This window comes from Aulostomus chinensis, chromosome 4 (genome assembly GCF_037954235.1).
Source record: "Aulostomus chinensis isolate RoL2024-O1b breed Wild chromosome 4, RoL_Achi_v1.0, whole genome shotgun sequence".
Classification (NCBI taxonomy): Eukaryota; Metazoa; Chordata; class Actinopteri; order Syngnathiformes; family Aulostomidae; genus Aulostomus; species Aulostomus chinensis.
Genome location: NC_141323.1, coordinates 6,723,029 through 6,750,666, shown reverse-complemented (window position 1 = coordinate 6,750,666; position 27,638 = coordinate 6,723,029). Strand labels below are relative to the sequence as shown.

At 46.0% G+C, this 27,638-nt stretch overlaps 1 protein-coding gene across 3 annotated transcripts; it reads right to left on the bottom strand.

Moving 5' to 3' along the window:
- Window positions 1–41: 41 nt before the first annotated feature.
- Window positions 42–27,457, bottom strand: mkln1 (muskelin 1, intracellular mediator containing kelch motifs). Of its 3 annotated transcripts, none has more exons than XM_086201303.1 (18): window positions 27,305–27,457; window positions 26,203–26,272; window positions 21,937–22,079; window positions 18,483–18,571; window positions 18,292–18,401; window positions 17,432–17,624; window positions 17,179–17,295; window positions 16,032–16,097; window positions 14,398–14,510; window positions 13,593–13,805; window positions 12,941–13,162; window positions 12,726–12,855; window positions 7,688–7,835; window positions 7,155–7,269; window positions 6,029–6,168; window positions 5,082–5,184; window positions 4,926–4,980; window positions 42–3,431 (listed from the first exon to the last, which is right to left on the bottom strand). In XM_086201303.1, the coding sequence occupies exons 1-18, from the start codon at window positions 27,382–27,384 to the stop codon at window positions 3,310–3,312; spliced, it is 2,229 nt and encodes a 742-aa protein (XP_086057429.1). In that variant the 5' UTR covers window positions 27,385–27,457; the 3' UTR covers window positions 42–3,309. The 3 variants fall into 3 exon arrangements, with proteins under 3 accessions (XP_086057429.1, XP_086057430.1, XP_086057431.1); XM_086201304.1 differs by having other exon boundaries at window positions 17,218–17,295; XM_086201305.1 differs by lacking the exon at window positions 27,305–27,457 and adding an exon at window positions 26,455–26,641.
- Window positions 27,458–27,638: the final 181 nt, after the last annotated feature.

Sequence of the window (27,638 nt, the reverse complement as noted above, 5' to 3'; positions counted from 1 at the left end):
CAAGGGGGCAGACACACCACAGAGGCAGCAATTAAGAAAACCTGAACAAAATACAATCTTTATTAATTTCATTATGTACATTACATACAATGCAATACTACAAGGCTTTCTACACATTCACTGTATCCACAGAGTAGTTGTGGCTGACGGGAGCGTCGCAGCCTGAGCTCCACCCGGGGCTCCAGAGGAAGGCCAGAGGGGGGGGCTCAACTCAGGAGATTAAATTAGAAGAAGAAAAACATTCCATCCAGCAAACATGGTGTCCGGGATCGTAGTGGTGAGGAACGTAGTATTTGGCATTGTGATTTATACAAAGGTGCTTTCAATCACTTTTTAAACAGTTTTCTTCAGACACGACACACACGAAGCTGTCCTCTCCCAACAACACATGTAGATTATGCTGACAGCCCAGCAGCGACGATGACGACAACGACGACGCAACACCCGTCATCACCGTCAACAACATCCTGATACAAACTTCATGGACGAATGCAGACCATGAATGCAAAACCAGGAAAAAGTGAAGCTTCTGCATTCGGCAAACACAGAATTAGCATGAAAATCAAAGGAAAGCACCCGAGGGCTCCTCTCAGGTCTGATACGGACAGGACCAGCGACGCCATCTTCAGCTACATCTGGCTAGATGTACTCGCCGTCCTGCTGAGACTTGGGTAAGAAGATTGATGTCTACTGCAAACAAAGAAAGCTATTAGCAGATCGTTAGCTTAGCATAAACCGGAAACAGTCCCGTCTGAAGCTAATTACACCTTTTAGACTGATACTACACTCAAAAAGTGCATTTTGTCTTGAACTCAAAGATGTTTTTCTCTCATGTATTTCTTCTGTTTCTGACTCTAGCATGCACAAAGAGCCAGCCGCAAATACTTAGCCTGAAGCTAACGGTCTGGTTGCCAATGTTACGTGGCTGGCTTTTTCGGCATTCTGGAGTCACAAAGAAGTAATGCAGGAGAGGGAAAATGTAAAATGGCATATTTTAGAGTGGCTGAGGCTGGCAAAGGGCTCGTACAATGGAACGTTGACAAGTTTGGACGATTGCACGGGCCCCTAAACCATTTTATTTTTAAAATATGTTTGTAAGCCCTGGTTGCTAGGTAACCGGCAGAGTTGGGTTTAATCTGGGTGTGCTAGTAGACGTGGCTGCATCCGAAATGACTCATTCACTAATTATATATATATATATATATATATATATATATATATATATATATATATATATATATATAAATTAAAAAAATCTCTGACTATGTAGTGGGCTGACCAGTTGTAGTGCTGACTGAAGGTTAGTGAGAATTAGTCCACCATTTGTACTTCAGTCCAAGTGACCCACACTGCTGTGGGAAAGGTAGCATCATCACGAAGCACTAGATCCTCCTCACATCACACCTGATGTTGGGGAACACGAGTGTGGCTCTTTAACAAATGCAGGAACAGCAAGGTGCCACTGATGTTGGCGGTTCATCTGGTTCTGGTTCTGGTTCTGGATGTGATGCTCACCTCCACCTGGATCTGCTCTGCTGTAGCTGATCGTTGGTGTTGCTGGCGTTCTTGGACTCAGAGACTCTGATCTGAGAAATGATGTATTGATTCAGGGAGCATTGCTGTTAAAGACGATCCGTTGGGATGAACTGACCTTTGACCTCCCGGCAGAAGGTTTGAGTGGCATTTGACACGCCATGCTGGGCTGTTTGAACGTGACAGACAGCAATCATGATGCTTGTTGCTGGTGTCACGACATTCTGACAGGAGACTGAGCCGAGACAAGCAGCTGCGTGTGAGCAGCACCGGCCGCTCCAAACTGCTCATCTTGACATTATACAGGAGCAGAGAGTTGCCTAGCAACAGAACAGGCACCCAACATCAGTCAGTGTGCCTACATTAGCGTTTTCTGGAGGGTTCCTGGTGTTTAGTGGTGTATTCCTGGACAGAGCCAGCAGGTGGACCACACTCACGCAGAGATGTGAGGGCGAAGTGTCTAACAAAGCAGCAGCGGTCCAGGTGAGTTCTGAGGGCATTCAGGATCTCGGTCCACCAAAGGTTGTTGTTTTCACCACGTTTCTACAAACACCAGCAGAGAGACGAGGAGCTGCTGAGAGTTAAAACTCTTCAACTTTGAGTGAACTGTAGCACTTGGCACCAGTCATCCAATCACAGCTAAGGAGGGGCGGGACAAATACCACAGAGCTGAACCGTCACATCCTGCATACACGACAGAGGAGCGACTGAACCAGACGCACAACTGCACTCAGGGATGTTTCCTCACCAAAAATCTCATGAACCCACAGGTGGGTTTTTTCTGGTTCTCTGTTCACCCGACCAGGACGGCAGGAAGTACCAGGGGCCGACATTTTTACTTCTGCAGACATTCTGTATCATAGCAACTAAACACTCCCAGCTGGGAGCTTTAGGAGAACGGCTGGTGTTCTCAGATGGAGAGAAAAAAACTTGGCTGGACACACACACACACACACACACACACACACACACACACACACACACCTCCCTAGTTCACAAACCAAGGACCAATCATCCATCACACACCAGCCAGAGGAGGCGGAGCTAAAACAACCTTTTCCACACCTGAGTCACTTCACTCACACACCAACCAGCTGTTTGAGGCGTAACTGCTGAACATCTGATGGAGGGAGACGAAGCACCTTCCTCACTCTATGACAAGAATGTTCATATATGCATATTTACATCTTCTGTACACCAGCCATGAAGAACGCAGCCACAGCCCATCTGTGGGACCAACCCTCCTCATCCCCAGATGTAGTGCCGATTCAGCCATCGGAGCTGTTGCACGCTCTAAATGTCCAGCAGGACGTCCGTGTTGCTACCGGCATCACAGTCACACCACCCAGTCTTCAAGTCCAACCCAGTAACGGAGGTGGATGCACAGCTGCGGTGCACCGCAGGCCAGAGGAATGAAAATCCACTTCATTGGCCTGGAGTTGGAAGATGAAAACACGAGTCGTCGGGTCGGAGGGTTCTTTGTGCTACAGGAAAAGTTCATCAAGGAGAAAAATCAAACGTGCCGTAGCTTGTCATGGAGGTTCACTCACATCCAAACCACACCGTGTTGGTTGTGTGTGTGCGTGTGTTCAGGACCATCAGGGTCGACCGGCCCGCAGCAGGAGCTCAGTGTGGTAGTTCCCTGTTAGGTCCCACCAACGGGGTCAGAATAGAAAAATACCTGGTCTCTTCCTCCTCCTGCTCACCGTGCGTCTGTGTGTGTGTGTCCAGTGAGTGAGAGGTGATGGAGGAAGAGGCGTGTTGGAGTGGGAGGGGCTAGAGAGTGATGAGGTCTACCAGGTTGCCTTTGGGTGGCGTCATGCTGTCGGGGAAGAAGTTGACGAGCGTGTCGAAGAGCTGCGTTCTCTGAGCGTACGTCTGGTCTACGTCAGAGAATCCTGAGGACAGAAGCAAAGAACAGGAGGATGAAAATCTGCTCCAGTATCAATGTTCTCCTCTGTTGTGTCTGGAACATGAGAAGGTCGGGTTCTAATTATAAAAATGCCGGTCGTTCTCTGGGGTTCTCTTTGTAAGGCAGACAGTGGAACCGTAGCAGGAGCCCTCAGGTGCACGAGCTCACAGCGAAACCTGGAGGTCAGGATGGAGGTTTACGCTGAGCTCACTTGGCGTGTTGATCTCACCTGCACCAACTGTTGGGGCTCCAAGGATCACTCTGACTGATACTGTGGTTGTGTTTACATTAAGAGAGGGAACCCTAAACGTGACATCAGCCTCAGCTTCCATTACAAGAAAGCCGTAGCGCCGAGGGAGGGTGAGAGACGATGTGCAGGCAGGACGTGTCTGCAGCTCCACTCGGTTTCATTTAAAAGGCTACTTTGACACAACGAGTAATTTGAAAGTTTGGCACCACAACAAACACACACGAGGTATGAATTTGGCCTCCTGAGTCTCTTGGTGCTACGTGAGGCAGCCTTGTTAGCTTCCATCCTGGTTTTATGAGGACATGCCTTCAGTGACTACAGGTGCGTTCATGACTATAGTCTGCTTGATTTGATCCTGGTTCAGCTGCACAGAGCAACATTCAAGCAGACCAATGAAACACACACACACACACACACACACACACATTTACTGAGAGGCTCGTAGGAAGATGTGGAGCCACAAATGTGCTGACAGAATTCTTTCAGACTGGAAACGGCCGGCACTCAGGAAGCCTGAGTCGTCCACTCCCTGTTGTCTGGTTTACAGCTCAACCACTGATTTCTCCTCTGTGGAGCTTCACTTCCAGCAGCTGGGTCAGCTCAGGTGGCCGGATCCCGCTCTCACTGCCGAGCCCTGAGAAGGCTGGGGAGAGTCCGATAGCTGCTGCACCAGTGTACCATCAACTCTGACGACAGTGATACAAGAAAGCTGCTCACAAGCAGCATGAGCTCAAAGTGATTTCTTTGAGGTGAGACTCAGTGTGACTCTTCAGGGGTTTTGGGCAGCTGAGTTGGATTTATTAGGCTTAGTTTTAGTGCTCTGACTAACACACACTGGCTGAGCATACTTAAGTCATTTGTTGTTAATTTTATCCTCCTTTAATACATGAAGTCTGAGAAAGGGTCAGGAAATAAGCACTGGGTTTCACTTCTGTTACAACCATCAGGCTGACCAGCAGCGCCCCCTGGTGGCTGATGGTGGATGCTACCAACTCTCGCATGGAAGGATTATTTGCTCCACAGGGTAAAAGACGAGTCACACGCTGGAGGACATGAGCATGGAACAAAACAGACCAGAACACACAGTGTGACTCTGGTGTGTGACTCACTGCTCAGCGAGCGTTAGGAACCCTTCCTCCCTTCATCTGACAAACATCACCGGATCAGAGTCATTCTTGACAAAAGAAACTTAAGACTTGTCAAAGAAGAGTGAACTCGACCGACTCTTACCCAGAGGGATGAAGTCAGAGCTGGACTTGAAGAGGGCTGAGGGCAGGAGCTGGAACTGAACCAGGACATGAAGATCCCCGTCATTACAGTCTCATCTTTATCATTTCATTTACTTCCCCCAACACAGAAAACTGAACTTGAAGTCACATGACCAACCTCTTTGGTCTCCTCAGGGTCAGTGTGGTCCACAGTGAGAGACAGGTCATCCTGCAGGTACTTGAGCGCGCTCAGTGGCTCCGACTGGGCTTTCTCCTCAAACCTGCACGACCAGAAAACACCGACAACAGACATCACACACTGAATGCACAGTGGGCCTGAAGTTACCACAGCTGACCACTAGATGACAGCAAAGTTATCACAACTCAGGACCTTTCAAGACGTCGCCTTTAAGACAAATGCAACAAAGCAAAGCAAAATTCAATGACAGGCAACGTGAAACACATTAAAAACATCCCTGCAGACACACGATCCAACCTTTCATCATCAGTTAATCAAGCCAATTGCCAGTACATCATGACTGTACGTTCAACAACAATGAAGAGAAATCAAAGTCAGAATTATTCAAAATATTTCAAACTGCTGACAAGCTACACAGGTAGATACAACATCAATTAAATCATGAACCACAAGAGATTAGAACTCAACCATATATGCTCTAATATGCAGGGATTTGTGAGGCATATTTCCATGACTTTTCCAAAGTTTGAGCTATTTTATCCTTCAATAACTTCCCTGGCCTGCAAATTGCCCTTTTTGAATACCATGACTGTTCCAGCGTTTTCATGATGGCATGAACCCTGAAATGTTCCCCAAATAGGAGTATGATCACTTGATTGGATTCTCCATTTTCAAGAAAATCCAAGTTATTCTCCATTTGGTAGTATTTTCTTCATGCAATTATGATTTATTATTGTAGAGCTGCAAGGAAACGTGAACTGATGTGAAAAGTTCTTGATCGATGTCAGACAGAACCGTTCCAGTTGTGATGTTTGGGATCATTTACTCTCTCTCTCTCTCAAGTTCCCACTTTCATCACGCCGTCATTAATTGTATAGTTTTAAATGCAGTGAGAGTCGTGAGTCACATGTCCCGCGGCAGCAGACCTGTATTTCCTGATGAGGTATCTGCAGTGGCGGAGCAGATACTCCTTGGAGGGCCGACACAGCTTGAGAGACCAGAAGTCATCCAGGCGCATCTTGGGGGAGCAAGACTTCCCCGGGTTTCCTCCAAACAAGTAATGCACCTGCAAATACACCCAGGATTCAATAGTCACACAAAGCTGACCCCACACACACACACACACACACACACACACACACACACTCTCTTGTGCAACAACCTTCAGTCAAATCACATGGCTGCAAATAAATGTGAGACTTTTTTACAAATGACTTCAATAAAACCTCAGACTCATCTCAAAGCCCAACAGTAGCTGCTGAGAGGTATGAAGGAAAATTCCTGTGAAAGAATAAATCAAACTTCAAATTACTAATGAAGTAAATGAATTAACTAAAACCAGCCAGTGAACGTGAGAACGCAGCGGTGTGCTGTACATGCGAGGGTTCACCGCTCATGCGTTCTGTGCAGCAGGAATCCTAATAAATCAGGTGCTTTTCTCTAAGTACTGATCGTTACACTTTCACTTCCTGTGAGGTCACCAAAGACTTGACACGTGCACGTTAGCGGCATTCACCTTTGCCCTGACCGATGCACATTTCAAAAACACAAGCTTGTTGCTAGCCAGAACAGCGATACCGTCACAGGAGGCTACAAAGTGAGTGCTTATTGGTTGCATGACGATTTATTTATTTCCATCGGCCTTTTGTAAAGAGCGACTTCATCATCATATTTTGGTTTCTCACAGGGGTTCTGACTGGGCTCCTGCAAGTGCAGCGACAGTCTAATTCTCGTTATTTTGTTAGTGCTTTTCAAGTGTGATCATGTCTTAGTGGAGAGAGAGAACACGGACCACTGCATGAATCGACTGGATTTTAATCTCACAACCGTAGCTCCAGGTTTGTGAGGAGGGAGTGGACTCTGCTGCCCTCTACAGTTTATGCTTTACAAGTGCAGATGAGCTGAAGACGTCTCACGAGAAGAAGCACAGCCAGGTGAGAAGGCACCTACAATCTGATCAAACTCACTGGGGGCTCGTCGTAATACGGCAGTTTTGTAGCGTCACTACTCTGTCACAAATATTGTGCGACAGTGTGTGTGTGTGTGTGTTACCTTGTGCATCTCATCGTAGACCAGCTGGTGTGCGAAGCGTGGACACGGCTCCTCCTCCTGCAGAGTCTTGCTCGGGTTTTCTTTCACCGCCTGATCGTTCTTATACACACAGGACCTGAGCAGGAACGCAGGAAAACACACACCAAGCAAATTTGCATTAATGGCATGAAAACCAAATGAAACCCTTCCTGAAGCCCTCGAGGAAAACCTGTTTCAACAAATGAGTTTAGTTTGCCCCCTCCCCACCCCCCCCACACACACAGCAGCTAAACGCAGTGTACCAGAGCAGTTAGGACAGTCTGTTCTTTCCCAGCCTCTGATTTAAACATACATGTGCACGTGTGCACACAAACACACACGTCAAGATCTTCAGTCACATCAGGAAAAAAAAAAAAACCCCACACACCACGCACTGGTATTTGCTGAGGCAATCCCCTGCTCTGTGTTTGTGTGTGTCTCCTGCCCCCAAAGGAGCATCACAGCTGCAGTGAATCTGTGAGTGTGTGTTTCTATGTCACCGTTCTCCTTCCTACCAGTTGTTGCGGGCGATGTCGTAGATCCAGAAGGAGTTGCGGACGTTCTCCTCCCGTTTATCCTTGTCTTTGCTGAGGCCCGACAGGACGTGGATCTCGTTGAGCTCGGGGTCGATGGTGGCTCTCTGGGTGAAGCCCGTCATTGGTACTGTGGAGCCAGAAAAGACGTATTAATCCAGAATGAGTCCAGGGTTCACACAGCTGCAGAACCTTTAAAGCACCTATATATGCCTAGCCTTCATCATCATCATCATCACGTCTCCACACACTACATCATTACCCTGTTAACTGAAGATGTTTCCTTCAGAATCTAAAGTGATCGTTTACCAAGTTGTACAGTTGTACACACCTACTTTTCATTCCGATGTGATGGCAGTTACAAGTTGAACACATGTAAGTCACCCACTGAGATAAAGCTGCTGTCACACCCATGGGCCAAGACAGGACTTTATCACATGATGTTGCCATACAACAGACCCTCAGAGCTGGATATCCATGCAGTACTGTGACAGAAACCTGCAATATATTGCTGTTATCGCTGTTGCTGCACAGCCCTGGAGAACAATGAGACGATGCAGTACACATGATTTATGGGCTGTTCAAAATGTTTTGGAAATACAGAAAAGGCTACTTTTTAAAATCCCCGAGAGAAAATAAACATATTATCGGCAAACTTTCAATGAATGCCAGAACACTCCACCGAGCTGCTTTCTGGTAGTCATACAGGGACATTTTGTCAAATTCTCTACTGGCTGCATTTCATCCTCTTCTGCTGGCACCAGTCGTGTGGGACAGAGACTGGACCATCAGTTCTTCTACTCTATGTTTAAAGACAACATCATGCTCGCTGAGTTCAATGCCAGGAGATGGCAAACAAATACGACCGTGTAGTGGATATTTGAACCTCTGACAAGTCTGAACACCATGGAAGAGTTATTTAGAAAAGTGATGACAAAATGGAGGATGAACACAAGTCTGACAAGCTCCATTCCTGACAACTTTCTTCCCCCTAAAAGAAGAAATAAAGCAGTGAGCAGCAGAATTAGAGGCTATCGAAGAAAACCACTTGATAACATAGCAGCACGCCGCCATGGCAACAGGAGCCAGCAGAGAGAGAGTGAGCAGCATGACAATTCAGCCGGTGTGATGGACACACACACACACACACACACACACACACACACACACACACACACACACACACACACACACACACACACACTTTCCTGTGATTAGAGCAGAGACTTGCTGCAGGCTCAACTCTTTGTGCCGATCAAGAACCAGAGAACCAGGTAGATAATAACCACCTAACTAGTGCAGCTCTCCAATTTTCATCCATGTTTGTACACACACATTTTGAAGGAACTGAATAAAAAGGTGTGTCTTTTACATAAACAGAACTCATCCTTATTCTGTTACTGAAAAGTGTTCTTGCAGAACATTATGATGTCACATTTAAGGCTTGCATGAATAAACTAGTGAGTTTACCAGCAGACTCCTTTAATAATACATGGAGTCCTCCTTTCAAAACGACTGCTGTGCTCCATCCGGCTCTGAGGAGGTGCTCTACCATGAGGAGGTGCTCTACCATGAGGAGGTGCTCTACCATGAGGAGGTGCTCTACCATGAGGAGGTGCTCTACCATGAGGAGGTGGTACTCTGGAGAACCCTGGAGTCCCTCTGGTAGCTTTGGGCTGCCGGAGGAAAGCGCAGAGCCTCATGGCTTATCAGCTGGTCTCTCATCACAAATGGACACATGCTCCAGCTTGTCTGGTGACCAGGACATCAAGGTTCTCCAGGAAAAGATGATGATGATTCATCACCGTTCAGAATGCTACATTTAAGACTTCAGACTTTTTAAGGACAACTTTGAATAAAACTGAGGCATATTTCATACCCCAACAGGCCACTCGGGCTAGCTTGGCACATGACTGCTAGCTGGGTGTTTCCTGCTACGATCAAGAGACATTTGGCTCCATGTTGATTGATGTCCTCAAGATTCAAGAGATTTATTTGTCACGTACATAACTGTACATGTACAACAGCAGTGAAATGAAATTGCAACAACTATGGCACCTGTGCAAGTAGCAAACGTAGCTAATTAAGATGATTTACAACTAAATAAACATCTGGCAGCCCTACCAATGCTGGGGGGAACTGATGCAGGCTGGATCTGTAGAGCTCCCTCTGCTGCCCACCTGTCCCTCCAACACACTTGAGGTGATTCAGAGAAGTTATTACAACCCAGGAGTAACTTCCTGATCCTGAACATTCTAAAGACCTCAGACTGAACTGAGGAGGTTTTCCAACCGTTCACGAACACTCGCATCTCAGGTTCATGGCAGACGGAATGAAGCGGATCAGAACTGAAGCAGAAGAAGATTCTACTGCCATTTTATCTCCTGTGATTTTTCAGTGCAATTTAAATATGACCTTTTTAACTATCCAAATATCAACCAGCTTTGCCATGTCTTCTTGAGATACTTTGAGTTTCCTTTTATTAATCCAAGTATGAATCTTTCATGAGTTGAAAATCACTTCTTATATACTATTTCTGGTAAAACAAAAAAAAAGTAATCATCTCTGCATGTTCATTTACATCTAAAACTGTCCAAACAAGAAAGGAGAATGAAGCGTTAGGGTTCAAGTCTTTATAACTGCAGGAAAAGACCACAAAAGTGAGCAAACTTCTGCCAAATCAAATCTGATACCTGAACTTTCTTCTTCGGTCAGGATAAACAGAGCATGAAGGCAATTTAGCCTGCAAGCGTCAGGGAAGCAGACAGCCACTGCGATTCATTATCAGTTGGGCCCGACACCAACAGCATCTAATACAGGAGCAGCTCGGAGGTCAGGCAGCTGCACTTCATGTTGCAGTAATGACGCTGATACAGTCTAAAATCATTAGGACAGCAGGCTGAGGGACAGACGTCAGTGGCACTCGATGCTGCTGCAGTGCGGAGCCCTGCCGGAGCCACAGCACACACTCACACGCGAGACTGATTTACAAGACAGGAACAGAGAACTGTTTGTGCTTGCTGCTTCCTTCCTGCCAAAAAACATTCTGTTCTTTCTTGCTCTGTTTCTCACACACCCATTTGAATTTGTCAAATTTCTCCCACCAATAACACGGCCACGTCCAGATTCCCCCTGCCTGCCTGGCTCCGGCTGGGAGGGGCATGCGATTGGTCGGCAGGCTGAGACCTCTCAGACCCGAGGGATCGCCTACAGGTGTGTGAGGTAACACCTGACCACATGTGATCGGAACTACATGCAAATAAACAAGTACAGTTAACAGAATATAGCGTGGGTGTCCTCTTACCATAAATGGAACAACGTGCATGTGTAAAAATATGTGCGTATACCTGACTGTGTCTGAGCCACATCACCTTTTTGCACTGCTGGTGCATCGAGGAAGTGTTGAAGTCTGGGCTCTAACTCCTCGTTTCCACGTGGATGTTTGAGGCCCATGAATCCGTGAATACACTTTCACTCCTACTGGGAACCACCACCATCTCTGAGGTGCTTGTTCAACAGCTACTTCTGTCTATTCATTTGAAGCAAAAGCTGCAGGTTTTCTTTCACATATTGGAGGCAGAGTTCAGCTAGATAGTGGACAGTGTGCTATAAAACAGGCTAAGAGGCATCACCCCCCGTATCACAGACAGATGGACCCCGGTGCTAGAGACAAGTACTTGTTACATGGGAAAAACTGATCAGACGTGCTAGCAAGGTGTTACCACGGCACATCGCTACTACGATGGATCAGGTTTTCTCTGCCTGAGTTAACAAACAGACGGCATGACATCTTTTCTGAATAAAACCAGGAGAACAGCTGACGACTACGGTTGGGGCAATCCATGCTATTTCAGATCATCCGATTGTGTTTAATGCAGATCGTCAACTTACAATCCAATCGTGCGAAAGGCAAGAGGCGTTACGCCACTAATGGTCAGCAACCACAGCAGACAAAGAAGTTGAGTTAGTGGCAAATAAAAACAGCACGGTGCAAATAAAAAAGCCACAATTTAGGTGGTCCAAGTCTGTGACCGGTCGGGTTCCCGGGGACCATTGTTACCGACACAGAGGCCCGTGAAACGTTGCTTTCAGTGAACCGTTAATGCGTGACTGTGCTCGTCCACGTGCTATAATTACAGCCTGCCCTTTAGAGTCAGGTCTGATATGAAGCTAATGATGCTAACAGACATACAGCAACATGGATGCTGTGGACCCACCCTCCCTCATCAGCACTGCTAGTACACCTCACCAGTCCTCGCTGACGGCAGCTTTTACAGACGGTGTAAAATACAACATGGCAGCAAAGATGGTCGAGTGCAGGAACGTTGCAAGATATTTAGCAAAGGATTTGGTTCCATTGTACATAGTAGAAAATAGGCGACCCCTATTAAATTAGAAAATTCCTATTTAATGTAATATAACAATCCAATAATCTTTGGGAAGAATGATCGAGATTCGCTCATTCAAACACTGACGAATGATCTGATTGCCAATCAACCGAGCCCACTGACCACTGGGACTCAGTTCAGACTGGCTGGACCCTGTCGGCTGTTCTGGTAGTGGAGGGGGTTTATCTCAACTTGAAGCCTGTTTGCATGTGAGGGTTCAGAGTGTGTTTTCATTGTGTTAGTTTGTGTGAACGTAATCAGGACTGCAGCTTTGTATTTTCCACCACAGGAGATCTGAGCTTTGATGTCAGTGGTTGTAGAGATGCTTTTAAACTTTGAGACAGGTTTAAAGTTCCTCTGCTCACAGCAGCTGGAGGTGTCTGACAATGTGTGTGAATCCGCATCTTCTCATTGCTTGGCCAGTTATCTACCCATAAAAATAAACCCCTTCATATAAAGAAGATTTTTTTAGTAGGCAAGACGAGCACAGCTCTTTACAGCATCTGTTAACTGTCTAACGACCATTAATTAGCTCCAGTCAGTGGTTGGCAGGGCCATCCCTTCACCAAACTATACACCAACTAAATATCTGAATATCTACACATCATTTAAGGCACACAGAGAGCTCTCACCCATGCCCGAGTCCTTCTTGGTACCATCTGATATGATCTCTACGTGGTCTCCGTCCACATCGTAGCTGAAGAAATCATTGAGGTAGGTCTTTGACCTCTGACCCCCAAACACGTAGAGACAGCGGTTTCTCTGTTGAGAGAAGGAAGTAAGGCACAGACACAGACAAGGGGAGATAACGGTGACAAACATCTCCAGACAGGTGGGGTGGACTCACCGTGTGGAAGAGCATGCAGTGACCAATGCGAGACTGAATGTCCTCTGGCCCGGCGTTACACGAGTCTTCCCGCAGGAGGCTCCACGTGGCTGCCTGGCAGTGGTAGGCATAGAGGCCGCTGAACTGGGGCTCTGACGTCCGGCTGTCCTCCACACTACCGTTACACGTCAGTATCCGACCACCAAATGTGTAGATCATGTGCTTCTCAGAGTCCATGCACATCTAGCAGAGGACAATGAGGAGGTGTAGAAGCTCAGGATGGAGGAGGCAATGAAGGAGACGGGAGGAAATTCTGCTTTCTACTACTTGTGTGAACAACAAATAAATAGTGGAAGAACGTAGCACCTGTTTCAAACAATTGTCGTTTTTGAATCCATAAAGTTCCAGAGATTGATTAAAAAGGGAAATTCTTTTCATTTCCTCACAATTTCACTAAGTTACATGCAGAATTATAAGTAAATTATCAGTACACCGGTACAGAATGTATTTGAAGGTCCTTCACTTTTACAGTATTTTGCAAATATACACACTTACACTTGAACACAGGGAGAGGCTGTTACAATCCAACCATTCCTTTTGAGGCTTTCATTCCATTTCCAAAGGTGTATTCAAATTCTTCTTCCTACTAATTAGCATACAAACAACAAGTTACCTGATGGTCAAACACCAGCTTTGGCCCTCCATCAGCAGACGTGTCCTCACTGAGGAGCGTCCAGGTGTTGACATCAATGTCGTAGCGGTAGAAGTCGCTCTTTAAGGACTTGCTGTTCCTGACGCTGGAGTCCAGGTAGCGGCCCAGCGTGTAGATCTGACGCCTCTGGGAGTCGATGCACATCTTGTGGCAGGAGCGAGCGCTGGGGCCACTCTGGTTGATACACATCAAGAGCTTTTTCACTGCTCGTCTATTTGTAAAACTTACAACCACTGTCATAAACGCATCTTAGTCGCCATGTTTCCTTAAAATCTTAACACTGGTTGCAGCCATGTCCATCTGGTTCTTAGGAGTGAACCAACCAGGTTACGTCGTGTGTATTTCTGTCAGAAGATGGCGGTATAGGCAACGTTACAATGGTTGTAACAGGCAGCATCAATATCAAGTTTATTTGGACTAAACATCCATGTCCCATTTTCAGCATTAACACTTTATTGGAAAATGACAAAACTACCTAAAATGGGCGTAAATAACTTTTGTGAATTTGGAGTAGTTTTGGTGCATTATTAGATCCAAATCCCTCTGTGGAAACACAGCTACTGATTAGAGATTTCTATCGTTGTAAAATCCTCTCAGTCAAATTCAGTCTAACATGCACCCAAACCTGAATGAACCACTAACGGCCCCTGAGCCCTGTCTTCACTCAATCAGCTCTCCATTGCTGTAAAGAATGTGAAATAGTTTCTTTCTCAAAATGCTGATGCACAAACAAGCAGGAGAGCTGGGAACACTGGCACCCCCTCACCTCCTTCTCCGTGTCCCTGGAGATGCAGGCCCACTGGTTCTCATGAACGCTGTAAGCCCAGAAGTCTGCCAGGTCCTGTGTGCCATCCCAGCCCCCAAACAGGTACACTGTCTCTGCAGGGCACAAACGTCGCTCCGTAGGTGACACAGGCAGAACAGTGTGGTGGTTCATCTCACTATGCTAGAGTTGTTGTGATACAAGTATCAGAAAAGCCTTCAATATGTGGTACCACGTGATGTATCATTGCTGAAACAGAACCCAGGTACTTCCCAGTAGAGCTGGTGGGCAAGATGACTTCAACATCACCATCATTTCCATCCTTCATCTCCATGAATGAACTACTTCACATCCTTTACACCTTCCTAACAGTTCTCTGACGAGCAGCAACGAGGATGAACAATTGAAGGGAGGTCGTTAACCAAGTTAACCCTTACGAGCAAGAGTTGTTGAGATGTTCTCAATGTTGGTTTTCAAGACATTCTGGCTTAACTGCCCAACCGAGCTCATAAAATGATACGTTTTTTGATTTGGGGGCTGAACAATTAGAAAGATACATTTAATTATGTTTTTTTTCACATTTTATATTCCCATTTATACAGATTCTTCGTCCATTATAAGCTGACCAGCAGTCTACTAGGCTCCCAGTGCTGAACCCAACTGCATGCCTGCACTCTGTTTACTGTGAACCCAACAAAGCCCGTCTGCCAGTGGGTGTAAATGGGACTCGTGTTTGCTACTGCTCCAGTACCGCTGACTGAAACTCCACAAAAAAGGATTTAACAGCTTCCTGCAGTGCAATCCACTCTCTGTGTAACATTCCCCAACAGCCACAAAACAGATGCAAAAACATTCTTTGACCAATGTTCCTGCCTGTGGCAAGAAGAATGTAATACTTTGAGATACTATAAATGATTCTGGATACTTTAATACCTTCTAATGCCTTTTTGGGGGGGAAATGGAATTCAATTTATTGTCAGACTTACCAAGATCTGCCCCCTGGCTGAAACTTTGAATATTAGCTGTCAATTACTCCCTGCTCCGGAGGCCAGAAAACAAAGGTATTCAGAACAAGGTGCAACCATCCATCGGTTTCTCAACACTGGTCTCACGTTTCATCAAATATTATACCACAGGAACCTCGCGGTGCTATTCTGGGGTGGTACAGTCACATGCATTCTTTAGCTGAAACGTCACTGAGCCTTCGTAAATGTTTGTATTTACTGGTCTAGGTTATGCTTTATAAGTTTCTTTGTACCTGCATACAAATGGAGCCATAACCTAGAAGTATCATTTTCTTTTTTCCTTTTTTAAAAATCTAAAACACCATTGTGCTTGAATGAGTACACACACGCACGCACACACGCAACTTTTGTTTCTGAAATGGGGAAATACACCACTAGAGCTGCCAGATACAGATTTAAAAACAAAAAAAACCCTGTGACTCTGGCAAAATAAATGTGATAGTTATGTAGAAGATAAATGCCCTCAGGACCTTTTTGTTTCAAGAAGAAGGGCTGGAGGTAGGTAGGTGGGGGAGGGTTTCATTTGATTAAACAGTAATAGAACTTAGAGTTCTGGGTCTGCGTGGGAGGATATGAGTCACAGTTCCAGTTAAACAGCTGTGTGGGTCTTACCAGTCTGGACGTCAATGACCATTTGATGTCCTCCCCTCATCCCTGGCCTGTTGTCGTCGGCATCACCTGCAACAGGAGGGGAGGGCAGGTACAGAGACGGCGTGTGAGCGTGGGAGGTGGAAGATGATATAGAGAAAAGTGGAGAGAGAGAGAGAGAGAGAGAGAGAGAAACAGAGAGAGAGAGAACAGAGAGAGAGAGAACAGAGAGAGACAAAGAGAGAGAGAGACAAAGAGAGAGAGAACAGAGAGAGAGAGACAAAGAGAGAGAGAACAGAGAGAGAGACAGAGAGAGAGAACAGAGAGAGAGCGTGAGAGAGAGAGAACAGAGAGAGAGAGAGAGAACAGAGAGAGAGAGAACAGAGAGAGAGAGAGAACAGAGAGAGAGAGAGAACAGAGAGAGAGACAAAGAGAGAGAGAGACAAAGAGAGAGAGAACAGAGAGAGAGAGACAAAGAGAGAGAGAACAGAGAGAGAGACAGAGAGAGAGAGAACAGAGAGAGCGTGAGAGAGAGAGAACAGAGAGAGAGAGAGAGAACAGAGAGAGAGAGAACAGAGAGAGAGAGAGAACAGAGAGAGAGAGAGAACAGAGAGAGAGAGAGACAAAGAGAGAGAGAGACAAAGAGAGAGAGAACAGAGAGAGAGAGACAAAGAGAGAGAACAGAGAGAGAGACAGAGAGAGAGAGAACAGAGAGAGAGCGTGAGAGAGAGAGAACAGAGAGAGAGAGAGAGAACAGAGAGAGAGAGAACAGAGAGAGAGAGAGAGAACAGAGAGAGAGAGAGAACAGAGAGAGAGACAAAGAGAGAGAGAACAGAGAGAGAGACAGAGAGAGAGAACAGAGAGAGAGAGCGTGAGAGAGAGAGAGAACAGAGAGAGAGAGAGAACAGAGAGAGAGAGAGAGAACAGAGAGAGAGAGAGAGAACAGAGAGAGAGAGAGAACAGAGAGAGAGAGAGAACAGAGAGAGACCGACAGAGAAACAGCAGCAGACAGAGATGGGAGGTCAATGTGAAGAATGGAGGGTGGGAGGGAAGCAACACACAAAAAAGGAAGGCAGCATTGTTTTAGCCACAAGGCCTCAAGGCTTTGAAACTGGACTGAAATGTTTGACTAGCAGATGGGGGAACTCCCCACGTCAGTAGATGCTCTCACTGTTCATGTCGTCTTGGTTGATTTCTTGGGCGCTTGTACCTTTGTTGCATTTAGGGATGATCTGACTCCACCTGGGCTTGTACTCCTGCTGGCTGATATACTGGTTAAACAAACCATCTAGCAGGGAGGGAGAAGAACCAAATATGGCAAATCAGACATTAGCAAAAACAAAAACAGAAATTAAGCCAAAGAAATCCATGAAAACCAGTGACCTCTAATGATTTAGCCTCATTCATGTGGAAAAGGAGGATACCTCGAACAGCTTTGTCTATAAGATCTTCACAGGCATCAAAATCTCCTTGCAGCACCAGTCGGTCATGCAGGTGGGTGAGCATGGGGTGTTCCAACGCGATCCGTGTCTTCTTCTGCAGCGACTCGAAGGCTTCTGTGTAGTTGTGCTGCCGGAAGTGCTTGAGGCAAAGGCGAATGGCTTCCTGTTCTCTGTACTTGAAGTGGATTACAGACATAAGGAGAGAGATTAAAGTCAGCTCACCCTGCTACGCCACAAGAACACTGAGGACTGGAAAATGGTGCACTCCATTTGGGGACCAAACACTATTATTGTACTTAAAAGCTGTTGCATACAAGACCAATTTTACCCATTCTAACTGCGCCAAATCATTTGGTAAATTTAGAACCGTGCCGACCAACCGAGAGCAGTCACACCCTCGCTGTACAATAAACCACTGACATATCCTCTCTATGCACTCTGGGAGGGTGTGTGTGTGCATTTGTGTGTGTGCACGTGTGCGTGTACGTGTGTATCTGTGCAGTAGAGCTTGACATGAAAATGGATTCTCACTTCCGTCCTGCTCCTGTGATGAAGTATAGAGTTCCATTTGTGGGATTCCTGAACAAATATCGGACTTGTACAGCTCAGTGATGATGTGAGCGTGCTCAGGCCCGGAGCAATGGGAGTGAGGCCCAGTAAGGAAGAAGACTGCATGCAAATGGAGAAAATTGTGCGTCCACATGATGCGAGGTAACCTGGTTAAGTGTAAGTGAATCCAAAATCAACACCTGGAGGTTTTACAACTCCTTTCACTTCCTGCTAACCAGTTTGGGACGACACTTGATACGGCAGGGGAGCACGAGGGTGGAGGGCCGGTTTACCTTGCTGTACCAGTTAAGGCAGGGCTGCACCACATCAGGATCTTCGATACCATGCAGCTCGATGTACCAGATGCTGAAGTTAAAACTAGGACCCCATGACATCAGAGGCACTGAGGAGAGGACAACAGCTTGAGAAGGCAAGTCACCCACCACAGAAACCACATACACCTGTCAACCCGTAAAGATCTTACCTATTTTGACGAATCGGCAGGGAAACATCTGCTCGTCAATCTTGTGCTTTAAGGTGAATGTTTCCTTGTTGTAGTCATTCTTAAGGCCGCTGGCAGAGACGAGAACAAAGCAGCTTCAAGTTCAACATGTCATTTCAACCAACAATTAGTCAACCTGCAGTCAAACAGCTGGCAGCTATGAGCCGGTCCTCTAACCCATTAACTGTTACTGAAGTGAAACAGACGAGGGAATTAACCAATGACTGAGAACACGCAGGTTTGAACTCTCACTGACATGCTGAGGTCCAGAACAAACCGGCAGAGAAATGCACAAAAAGCCCCTCAAATAAACCCACAAAACTCACGTTGTGTCGTGTAAAGCCTGGTTTATGCTTCTGCGTCGATGCAACGCCGTACCTACGCCGTCGACGGCGCCTCACCGAGCATTTATAGTTCTGCGTTGGGGAACGCGTTGCTCCGCAATTCACCGCCAAGCCACTAGGGGGGTGTGGCTTTGTCTTTGTATTGTTTACAGGGGGCTCTTGTTGGATTCCTTGGTTTTCTTCCGGTCACAGACGACAATTCACACGCCAAGAGGAGTTGTAGAGGTGGTCGTACTTGCACACCTCCTCGATAATCCTTTTCTTCGGCTTGGTTCTTTTTTTCTTGGAGCTTTCACAACAGAAACTTTGAAAATGGCACCGTTGTTGTGCTGCGACCACAGGGCTGCCACTGAACCGGAAATTACGTTCTGAGCGGACCAATCACAGTCCTCGACATTCACATCACCACACGTCGATGCGACGCGTAGTCAGGATTTTTTGGAAGCACGTGTCAGGCTGCGGCGTAGGGGTCTGTGTCAACGGCGTAGGTACGGTGTCGACGCCGTCGACGCAGAAGCATGAATCAGGCTTAATTCAGTTCCTGTCCAGCAGTGCAGAACAATCCCAACAGGTCAACTCATCTCTGCTGAGCGCTATCTCTCTCTAGCTCTCTTATGTCTTTTTTTGTTTTTTCTTTAACCCAGACATGCCATTTTAACAAGACACAACTACCACTGTTACTTTCCTGGCTGACTCAGCTGCAAGTTATTTTCTCAACTGATTACATAATTAATAAAACAGGCAACATAGAGGCTACAGTCTGACCTAAGTCAGAATTCTGAGGGGTCTGAGACTCGACAAAAGCCCCAGCCAGAGTGTCATGACGGTGGTTATTGACCGGGTAGTCAGGCCACCCTGGTCTCAAATCCTGGCCTTGAATCCTGGCCCACCAGATTCCAAACATGCTCATGGACTGCAATGCCAAAGAGCCAGGCTAGTTGCCACACTGGCTACCATGCCAGCGTGCATATTCAACTGCGGTGACGGCGATCAAACACAACTGCGCTGTCAACCAGGTTCTCTTCATCAGGCCCTGAGTGCACTCACACAAAAAGCTAGTTCATTGTGGTTTAACTCTTAACTTCTTCCACACTGACCGACCACTGCTGCTGACTGGAGAAGAAGAGCTCGTTCTGATGAAGAGTCCTGAAAAACGTCACAGCGAAACGATACGCTGTTGCTGCATGTAGGGCCAGACTGACCTGCTGCACCTTCGCTGCTGACACACGAGGTTCACTTTCAACATGACGGCAGCAAAGTTTACAGCTCTTAGATTTTCGATTTTCCCCCTGAATCTCCTAACATCACGGTGAAGAACTGCACTTAATCCTGCACTGCCCCATTCAGATGTGGGGCAGCAACCAACCAATTATTTGCAAGTTAAAATGATTCATGGAGAAGTCTATAAAAGAAAAGATTAGAAAAATAAAGAAAATTTGAAAAATGCTCATCATAATTTCCAAAATCTTAAATGGATACGTTCCAACTGCTTCTTTTGTCCGTCCAACAGTCCTCTTCCTTTTCCCTCACAAATGACAGAAAAGCAGGAAACACTCTTGAGCGAAGAGTCTAGAATCAGCGAATATTTGGCATCTTTCCTCAAACAAACAAAACGAAACACAACAGTTAACGAATTTTCTTTTGATTGGCTAATTGTTTAAGCACTTAATTACTGCAACTTCATTAAGAAAGACGCCTGGTAATCACATCTGTACAACTACAACTTGTAAAAATCTGTATTTACAACAGATTCTGGCTGAGAATTTGTATCACTCATCGATAGCCCTGTCAGGCAAAGCCAGCTGATCACGTGTCTCTCGTCTCCCTCCGTAGAGAAGCTCATTTCCACGAGAGAGAATAGGCTGAGTGACCGAGCGGCAGCCAGCACGTGAACTGGTGTGAAACTGGTTGGTTCGGAAGTCCCCGTGCTGATGGACTCGGGATAATAGAGCCACCTGCTGACTTAACATCCCAACCAGATACTCCTGCTCCACAGCGCAACCCTCAGGTTACGAATGCGGCAGAAAACAAGCATCAGCACATACTGATACTGAAGCTGGGACTGGGGACTGTTTGGCAGCTCTGCTAGAAACGGACTTAATGACATCACCATCAAATATTTTCCTGTAAGCTCATAATCAGAACAAATGTTTCAGTTCTATTAGAGAATATTAAAGGGGCCTGCTTCTCATCAACAAGATCAACAAAAAGAGCAGATACATGCGGAAGGCGCCTCAGTTTTAACTCCATCCAGACTTTTCAGACACATTTCAGTCTTGTATGATCAGAACTCTTCGAACAACTTCTTCATTGTACCATTTTAGGGTTTTTCCCCCTATGGCTGATGATGTTTGTGGATCACCCTACTCAGCTGGAAAGTCAGTAGCTGTGCATGCTCGTCATTTCTGCTATAATGATCAATAATCAGAAAGGACTGAACAACATTCACAGTATCCACAATATGCAAAATATATCAAATGACAACTATTTTGGCAAATACAGTGATATGAGGTAAGACGGGAATGAAATGGCAATTTTTGCATTTTCACTGAGAAAAATATATCTGCAGAAAACAAACACGCTCCCTCATGTCTTGACAAAACAAAAGGTTTGGTGCGTCCCTGTTTGGAAGTGACAGTTAAGTTCATGTTTTTGCTCTTTTGTCTCTTCTTTTAGGAAGCAGTTGCGCTTTACTGAACAAACTGAAGCTCTCTGTCTTGAATTCTAAGTCAACACTGCTGCAAGCTACGTCTGTAAAGGTAAAGGGGGGGGCAGACCTCTAAAAGAGTAAAAATGAAAATTGAAGAGCAGACTTCCAAACACTGGTTTGGAAGTCTCCCCCCCCCAAAAAAAGCCTGTCCCTCTGTGCAACTTTCCGGGGGAAAGTCTGACATTTGAATTGAGTTCCACACACACGAACATCCCAGGTATCACGATACAGACGAGGCAAGACGGTGGGTCATGGTTTTAGTGTTGGTTTGGTCTCAATACTTTGCTTGTGATGATCAATTCTGACGTGATGACACTGAGCCATTTGGCAGTTTGGTCATATTTTGAAAAGCAATTCTAAATTGACTTGCAGAGGCTCTCACCTGGACAAAAGCTCCGTCATGTTCTCTTCACTCATCCCACCAAACACTTTGAATTTCTTCAGGTTGCAGACGTGAGTTTTCTCATATTTCCCGAAGGTGATGCTCTGGACAATTGCTGGCCTTTCCAATTTCAAGATTAAAAACTGAGGGAGAAGCAAAGACAAAGAGAAACATGAGACGGACTGAAAGCAGAGGGGAGTTTCACTGCTAATACGTGTGTGAAGGAGTTTCTTCCCCGCCAGTCAGAGTTGTTCATTACCTAAAATGACCACAGCAGGTCAATCGACTCTGTCAGGTAAGAGCCATTACATACAATCTATGAGCCGCATCTACTTGTCACCGGTGGTCTAACAAGCTAGGACATCCAATGACAAATCAACAGCAGTCATTAGCCCAGGAAGAGTGAAAACCACTGGCTGGAACACGGAATAATGTGCCACTGACGGCACAAGCCCAAGGGACCAACATTTTCACTTCCACTCATAAAAGATGAGCATATTTTATCCATCCATTAGGTTTTCACCTTGAGTTGAATCTGAACAATCATGAATAAATAAGCCTCAAGCTCCTGCGATGACTCAGATGTTCTCGGGTGTGACTCACAGATCCGTGGCCCACTCTAAATGGTTTATTTAAGTGGAACACACCATTAAAGCCAGTGCCTCAATAGAGGTCAAGACTGGGTTTTTCCCTGTGATCAATTTGATATGAGGTCAATCAATCAATGTGTTTGACTCATCGATTTCCGTTGGTCTGTCTTCCACACTCCACCTAACTGGTCATTGCATCATTTCCAACAGGGACCCAGCAGGTCCTGATCAGGGGCAGCTGGTTTTCTGAGGTGGAAAATCGAGATGCATTTTTGCTGAAAGACAGCCTGGCGCACAGTTGGAGTATAGATGTTGATACTGTGAGGGTCCAAGAACAATAACTTGAACTTTTCTTTCTAAATACAGTGGAGAGTGGAATCCGCACCACAACTATAATGTCAGTGGGGAGCGAGTGATTTGATAAACGACAGATGCACAGGCAGCCAATCAAAGTCTTTCGAACTGTAGCTGATCATCATCCTGGTAGCTCTGCAGCTGTCGGGCTTGGCGAGGACAGCAGGAAGATGCTTTTAAGCTCATCTTGAAGATCTACGAGGCTGCAAGCGGGATACTGTTGATGCTCACTGATAAGCAAAGAGGCCACGCAGGTCCTGAACACCTCTGCTCTGCTCTCCCTACTGCTGTACAGGGGGCTGAGCATCTTTACTGTGTCACTACCCCATTTGATTCTATACATCTCTACAACAATTTGATTCAATATCACAACGCATCAGTGGCACGGTGGAGCAGTGGCCCCCCCCCAGCAAGAGGGTTGTGGGTGGAGCCCCAGCTGCAGCACAGGGTCTTTCTGTGTGAGTCTCCATGTTCTCCCTGTTCCTGCTGGGTTCTCTCTGGTACTCCAGCTTCCTCCACAGTCCAAAGACATCAAGAGGGACCAGGTTAATCCAGACTCTAAATTGACCGTAGGCGTGGCTGGGAGAGCCAATGGTTGTCTGTCTCTATGTGTTGGCCCTGCCATGGACTGGTGACCTGTCCAGGGGGAAGGCTGCTGGGATAGGCTCCACCCCCACCACCCTCAACAGGAGGAGAGGGGGAACATGGAGGGATGGAGGGAGGGATGATGGATGGAGGGATGGATGATGGAGGGATGATGGATGGAGGGATGGATGGATCACAATGCATCCTAGGTCCTCCAAGACTGTATGAGGTCATAGAGCTTTGAATGCTGCCACAGACAGAGTTGAATCAACACACTACTAGAGATTACTACCTCCCCTTCACCCCTTAACAATCAACAATGTCTTTTTCTTGAAAGTTGGTGCTGAACTACAGACGTAAAGTGACATAAAGTCAAATTTTTCAAAATTGTGACAGCACTAACAGTATGTTCTTTCTCGGGTGTGACTGCCAGCCCAAATAGAAAATAAGAACGCTCAATGGAATGAATATCTTGAATGCACTGTTATCAGGGTTGGTATTAAGAAGGGAAAAAATAGCATCTGAAGAGCTCTTGGTGATTTCCTCACCAGAGTCGAGGTCAAAGTTGACAGCCTGTCACCAGTGCTACTTATGTGTGGTCGGTTCAATGAACTGACTGACGAAAGGCTTATAGGCTATTTCTCCTCTTCACCATGAGCGAAGACAGAACCATTTAACTGACAGCATTTAAGTTCTTAATGGTCAGTTAAAAGGTTAACAGCTACATCCATACAACTGCCAGCAAGCCCAGGGTATCAACAGCGGCTCTGAAGGCTCTCAGTTTGCCGTAGTACACAAAAATGTAATCAAAATGTGTGGAAATTCAGCATCTTTACAACGCTAAGAATGTCTGCGGGGATGCATAAATAATAGCTCCTCTACAAAGCCTGTTCAAGGCTGGAACACTGCACTACACCACTATTACGCCTCTCAGTTTCTACATAAATGCACGGAGATGGAATGGAGGGACTAAATGTTCAGCAGCTCAGCCATCAGCGAAGGTAGTGACAGCAGCAAATGGATATCTGAGAAAAAAGGGACAGGCAGAACATCTCACTCCAGACACACACTCTGTTGTGCCTCTGACTACAGGACGCCAACATGTTCAGTTCTGATTATGCACATGATGATGTAAGCCGTGATCTTAAAGGTTTGTGACAGCGGGTCAGAGACCGTGTCTGGTGCTGTCCTCCAGCTCCCCTGAAATGTTACTCAGCACACATCTACATCTGGCTGTGGTTTAAATGTAAATTGCTTATGGAGAGACTTGTATAGTTAACATCATAAGCAATGCTTTAGTCAACTTTCCTATTAAGGTGGAAAAGAACGAACAAGACTGAGACCCTGTTCAGACCTGCCATTAAGATGCAGACTGCCTAACTGATCAGCTGTGAGGACAGGCCTGAACACACACAGGGAGCATTGAGATCCAGTCACTGGGACCACATTCAGAGGTGGTCTGGGCCACACTGACGGATCGCCTCCTCAAATCATGTCCTCTGTTTAAGCAGAAAAACTCACCAATTTGCACATGAAGGGCAGCCTGTACTGTTCAGATGTCTCGGGATTTGTAATTTTAACCAACTGACATGAGAGAAGTGCAGCTGCACAGCTCACTCTCCTGGTAAAAGTCAATCTAGCTCGCCCAGCAGTCGCTCTCTCTCTCCATCGACTTACACCAGTGAACCAGACAGACTATCCAAAACCAGACAGGAATTCCTTTGACATAATTTAAAATGTCAGTGTTCTAAATGAAAGACTAAGTTGGTTGAAACAATCCACAGCAAATAAATGAGCATGCTGTGGAAACTGTTTTATTAAGTCCATCCCTCCCTCCATGTTCCCCCTCTTCTCCTGTTGAGGGTGGTGGGGGTGGAGCCTATCCCAGCAGCCTTCCCCCTGGACAGGTCACCAGTCCATGGCAGGGCCACCACATAGAGACAGACAACCATTGGCTCTCCCAGCCACGCCTACGGTCAATTTAGAGTCTGGATTAACCTGGTCCCCTCTTGATGTCTTTGGACTGTGGAGGAAGCTGGAGTACCAGAGAGAACCCAGCAGGAACAGGGAGAACATGGAGACTCACCCAGAAAGACCCCGTGCTGCAGCCGGGGCTCCACCCACAACCTTCTTGCTGGGGGGCCACAGGGAGGACCACTGCTCCACAGAGCTGCCCTGTTTTATTAAGCGCAATTGGCACATGAGAATTATCCCACAATGTCTAAAAACACAATGTGGTGAAAACACAAAGATGTATGACGACAAGTGTATCAGAAACCCTCAATAAAAATTAGACCAATTCTGATGGTTGTATTTCCTGCTGATATGTGACATCCCCACGTGTACTACTTGGAGTACATGTAATACGTTGCGGTTAAGTTCCTGGTTTCAAAACCTGCCAATGAAAGTAATGTAGGTGTTCACTTGCACTTAAAGCAGGGAAGAAAGATGCAGTCTAAAAAGGTTGTGATGAATTTTGATGCCAAGAGTGAACTCGCTCACTCTGTTCAAATCACTTGTCATGTGACGCATGTGAGCTCTGGTTCCCAGCAGGGTCCAGAACGACAGTTCTATTTCATGCCACTTGCAGTATAATGAACACACATCCTCCTACACTTCATGATTGGTCTTCATCCCGGGGTGTATAGCAATCCCTCCTCCTAGGTTATTCTCACTCACATGCAGCAATCATCTGTGAGAGGAACAGAGAATCAGCAGGCTAGGGTTATCTATCTACCTGAGGAGGATAGTTGCTCTCAGAAGACCACCTGGAAGACTGATCATTGGGTTTGTCCACCAAAATGTTTCTGAAAGAGACGAGGAGAGTTTCAGAGGATTCACTTGTCAGACATCACTGCAGAAAAAATAAGGACACAGCAGCAGAGGTCCCATCAAACTTCTGACCAAGGACTCAGAACTGACGTTTGTGTTTAATGTGAATGTGTAATGTGTGACGGTGGAGGGATTAAATAATAACGCTATTACTCACGCAGGAGCAGTCCCTAGACTGTGCTAGCAGGTGCATTCCAGTCCATTAAACTGTGATAGCCCCCTGAGCTCCATTTCTGCCAGTTGTTAGCATGCTAGTATTTAAAACAGCTATGTTAACCATAAAATTAGAGCAACAAGCCAATATTGTGGATATACAGGCGAGTTCAAACTTAAATCGTTTATTTTTCTAAAGTTACTGTGTCTAAATTGTAACCCCAGTTCAAGGTAACCGTGGTAGGTAAACAACCCGATTAGCTATCGTTGCTAAATCCACAGTCCTGAGTTAGCTCGGAGGGGACGTTCGTTTTTGACACACTCGCGTACCTCAGAGTCATTGACCCAAATCACAGAAATATTAAAACTGTTCAACTCCTCACGATTAAAGGGATGAAAAGAGTTTGTTACAAAACAGTTAAGAATGCATAGTAATCAAGATTGTTGATCTGAAAATCGTTCTCCTGTTTATTGAAAAATGAAACCAAAATTAAGGTTATCCAGATGCTAGAGGTGGTGACACCCAATCACAGATGAACAAGATCGCATCTGCGTCGTTCCAAAGGGAGGTTAGTCTGAGGTCTCAACAAGATATTTGCGGTGAAGCGACGTAACAAGCAACACTAAACACCAGTTTAATGAATCAACAGCGTTTATTCGACCTCGCGGAGGATAACCAAACCAAGCGCCCCTCCCGCTGATGACAGAGCTAATGCTAACTAGCTCCGATTGCAGGCGAGCGAGGCCAGCCGGGCCGGGTGGGAGAAACACGGGAGCAATGAAGCGGCAGGGGACCACCTGTAACTACAGATGCGAACGCATAAACCGGGTAAACTTCTGTGTAAATCACTCACTCTGGTAAATATGTAGAAGAGTAAGAGCTCCATTTAAAAACGCTGAAAGTGAGGATCCTGCTCTCAGGAACGACAGCCATCTTGTTGCAGAAAATAACAAGCAGCGGGAGGCTACCGAGGAGCGGAGAGTGGCAGCTCTTAAAGAGACAGGACACTGTATCGCTTTGTGTTTGGACAAATACCGTAAATATGAATACTCCACTTGTTTTTTTATTTTCGAGCTGATAAAACATTGATATTTATCTTCTCTCATGATCTTTTTTCCGATATTATTTTTTTATAAACCACCTAACAAGTCTGCTTTTAACAATAATATATTATATTAATACCCAAT

Excerpts from the sequence above, each read along its gene's own strand:
- mkln1 (XM_086201303.1), bottom strand. The coding sequence starts at position 27,384 with ATGGCTGTCGTTCCTGAGAGCAGGATCCTCACTTTCAGCGTTTTTAAA. Across the intron at positions 22,080-26,202 it reads AGAGCAACTATCCTCCTCAG|TTTTTAATCTTGAAATTGGA; the intron begins GTAGATAGATAA and ends CTTCTCCCTCAG. Across the intron at positions 14,511-16,031 it reads GGTCATTGACGTCCAGACTG|AGACAGTGTACCTGTTTGGG; the intron begins GTAAGACCCACA and ends TGTGCCCTGCAG.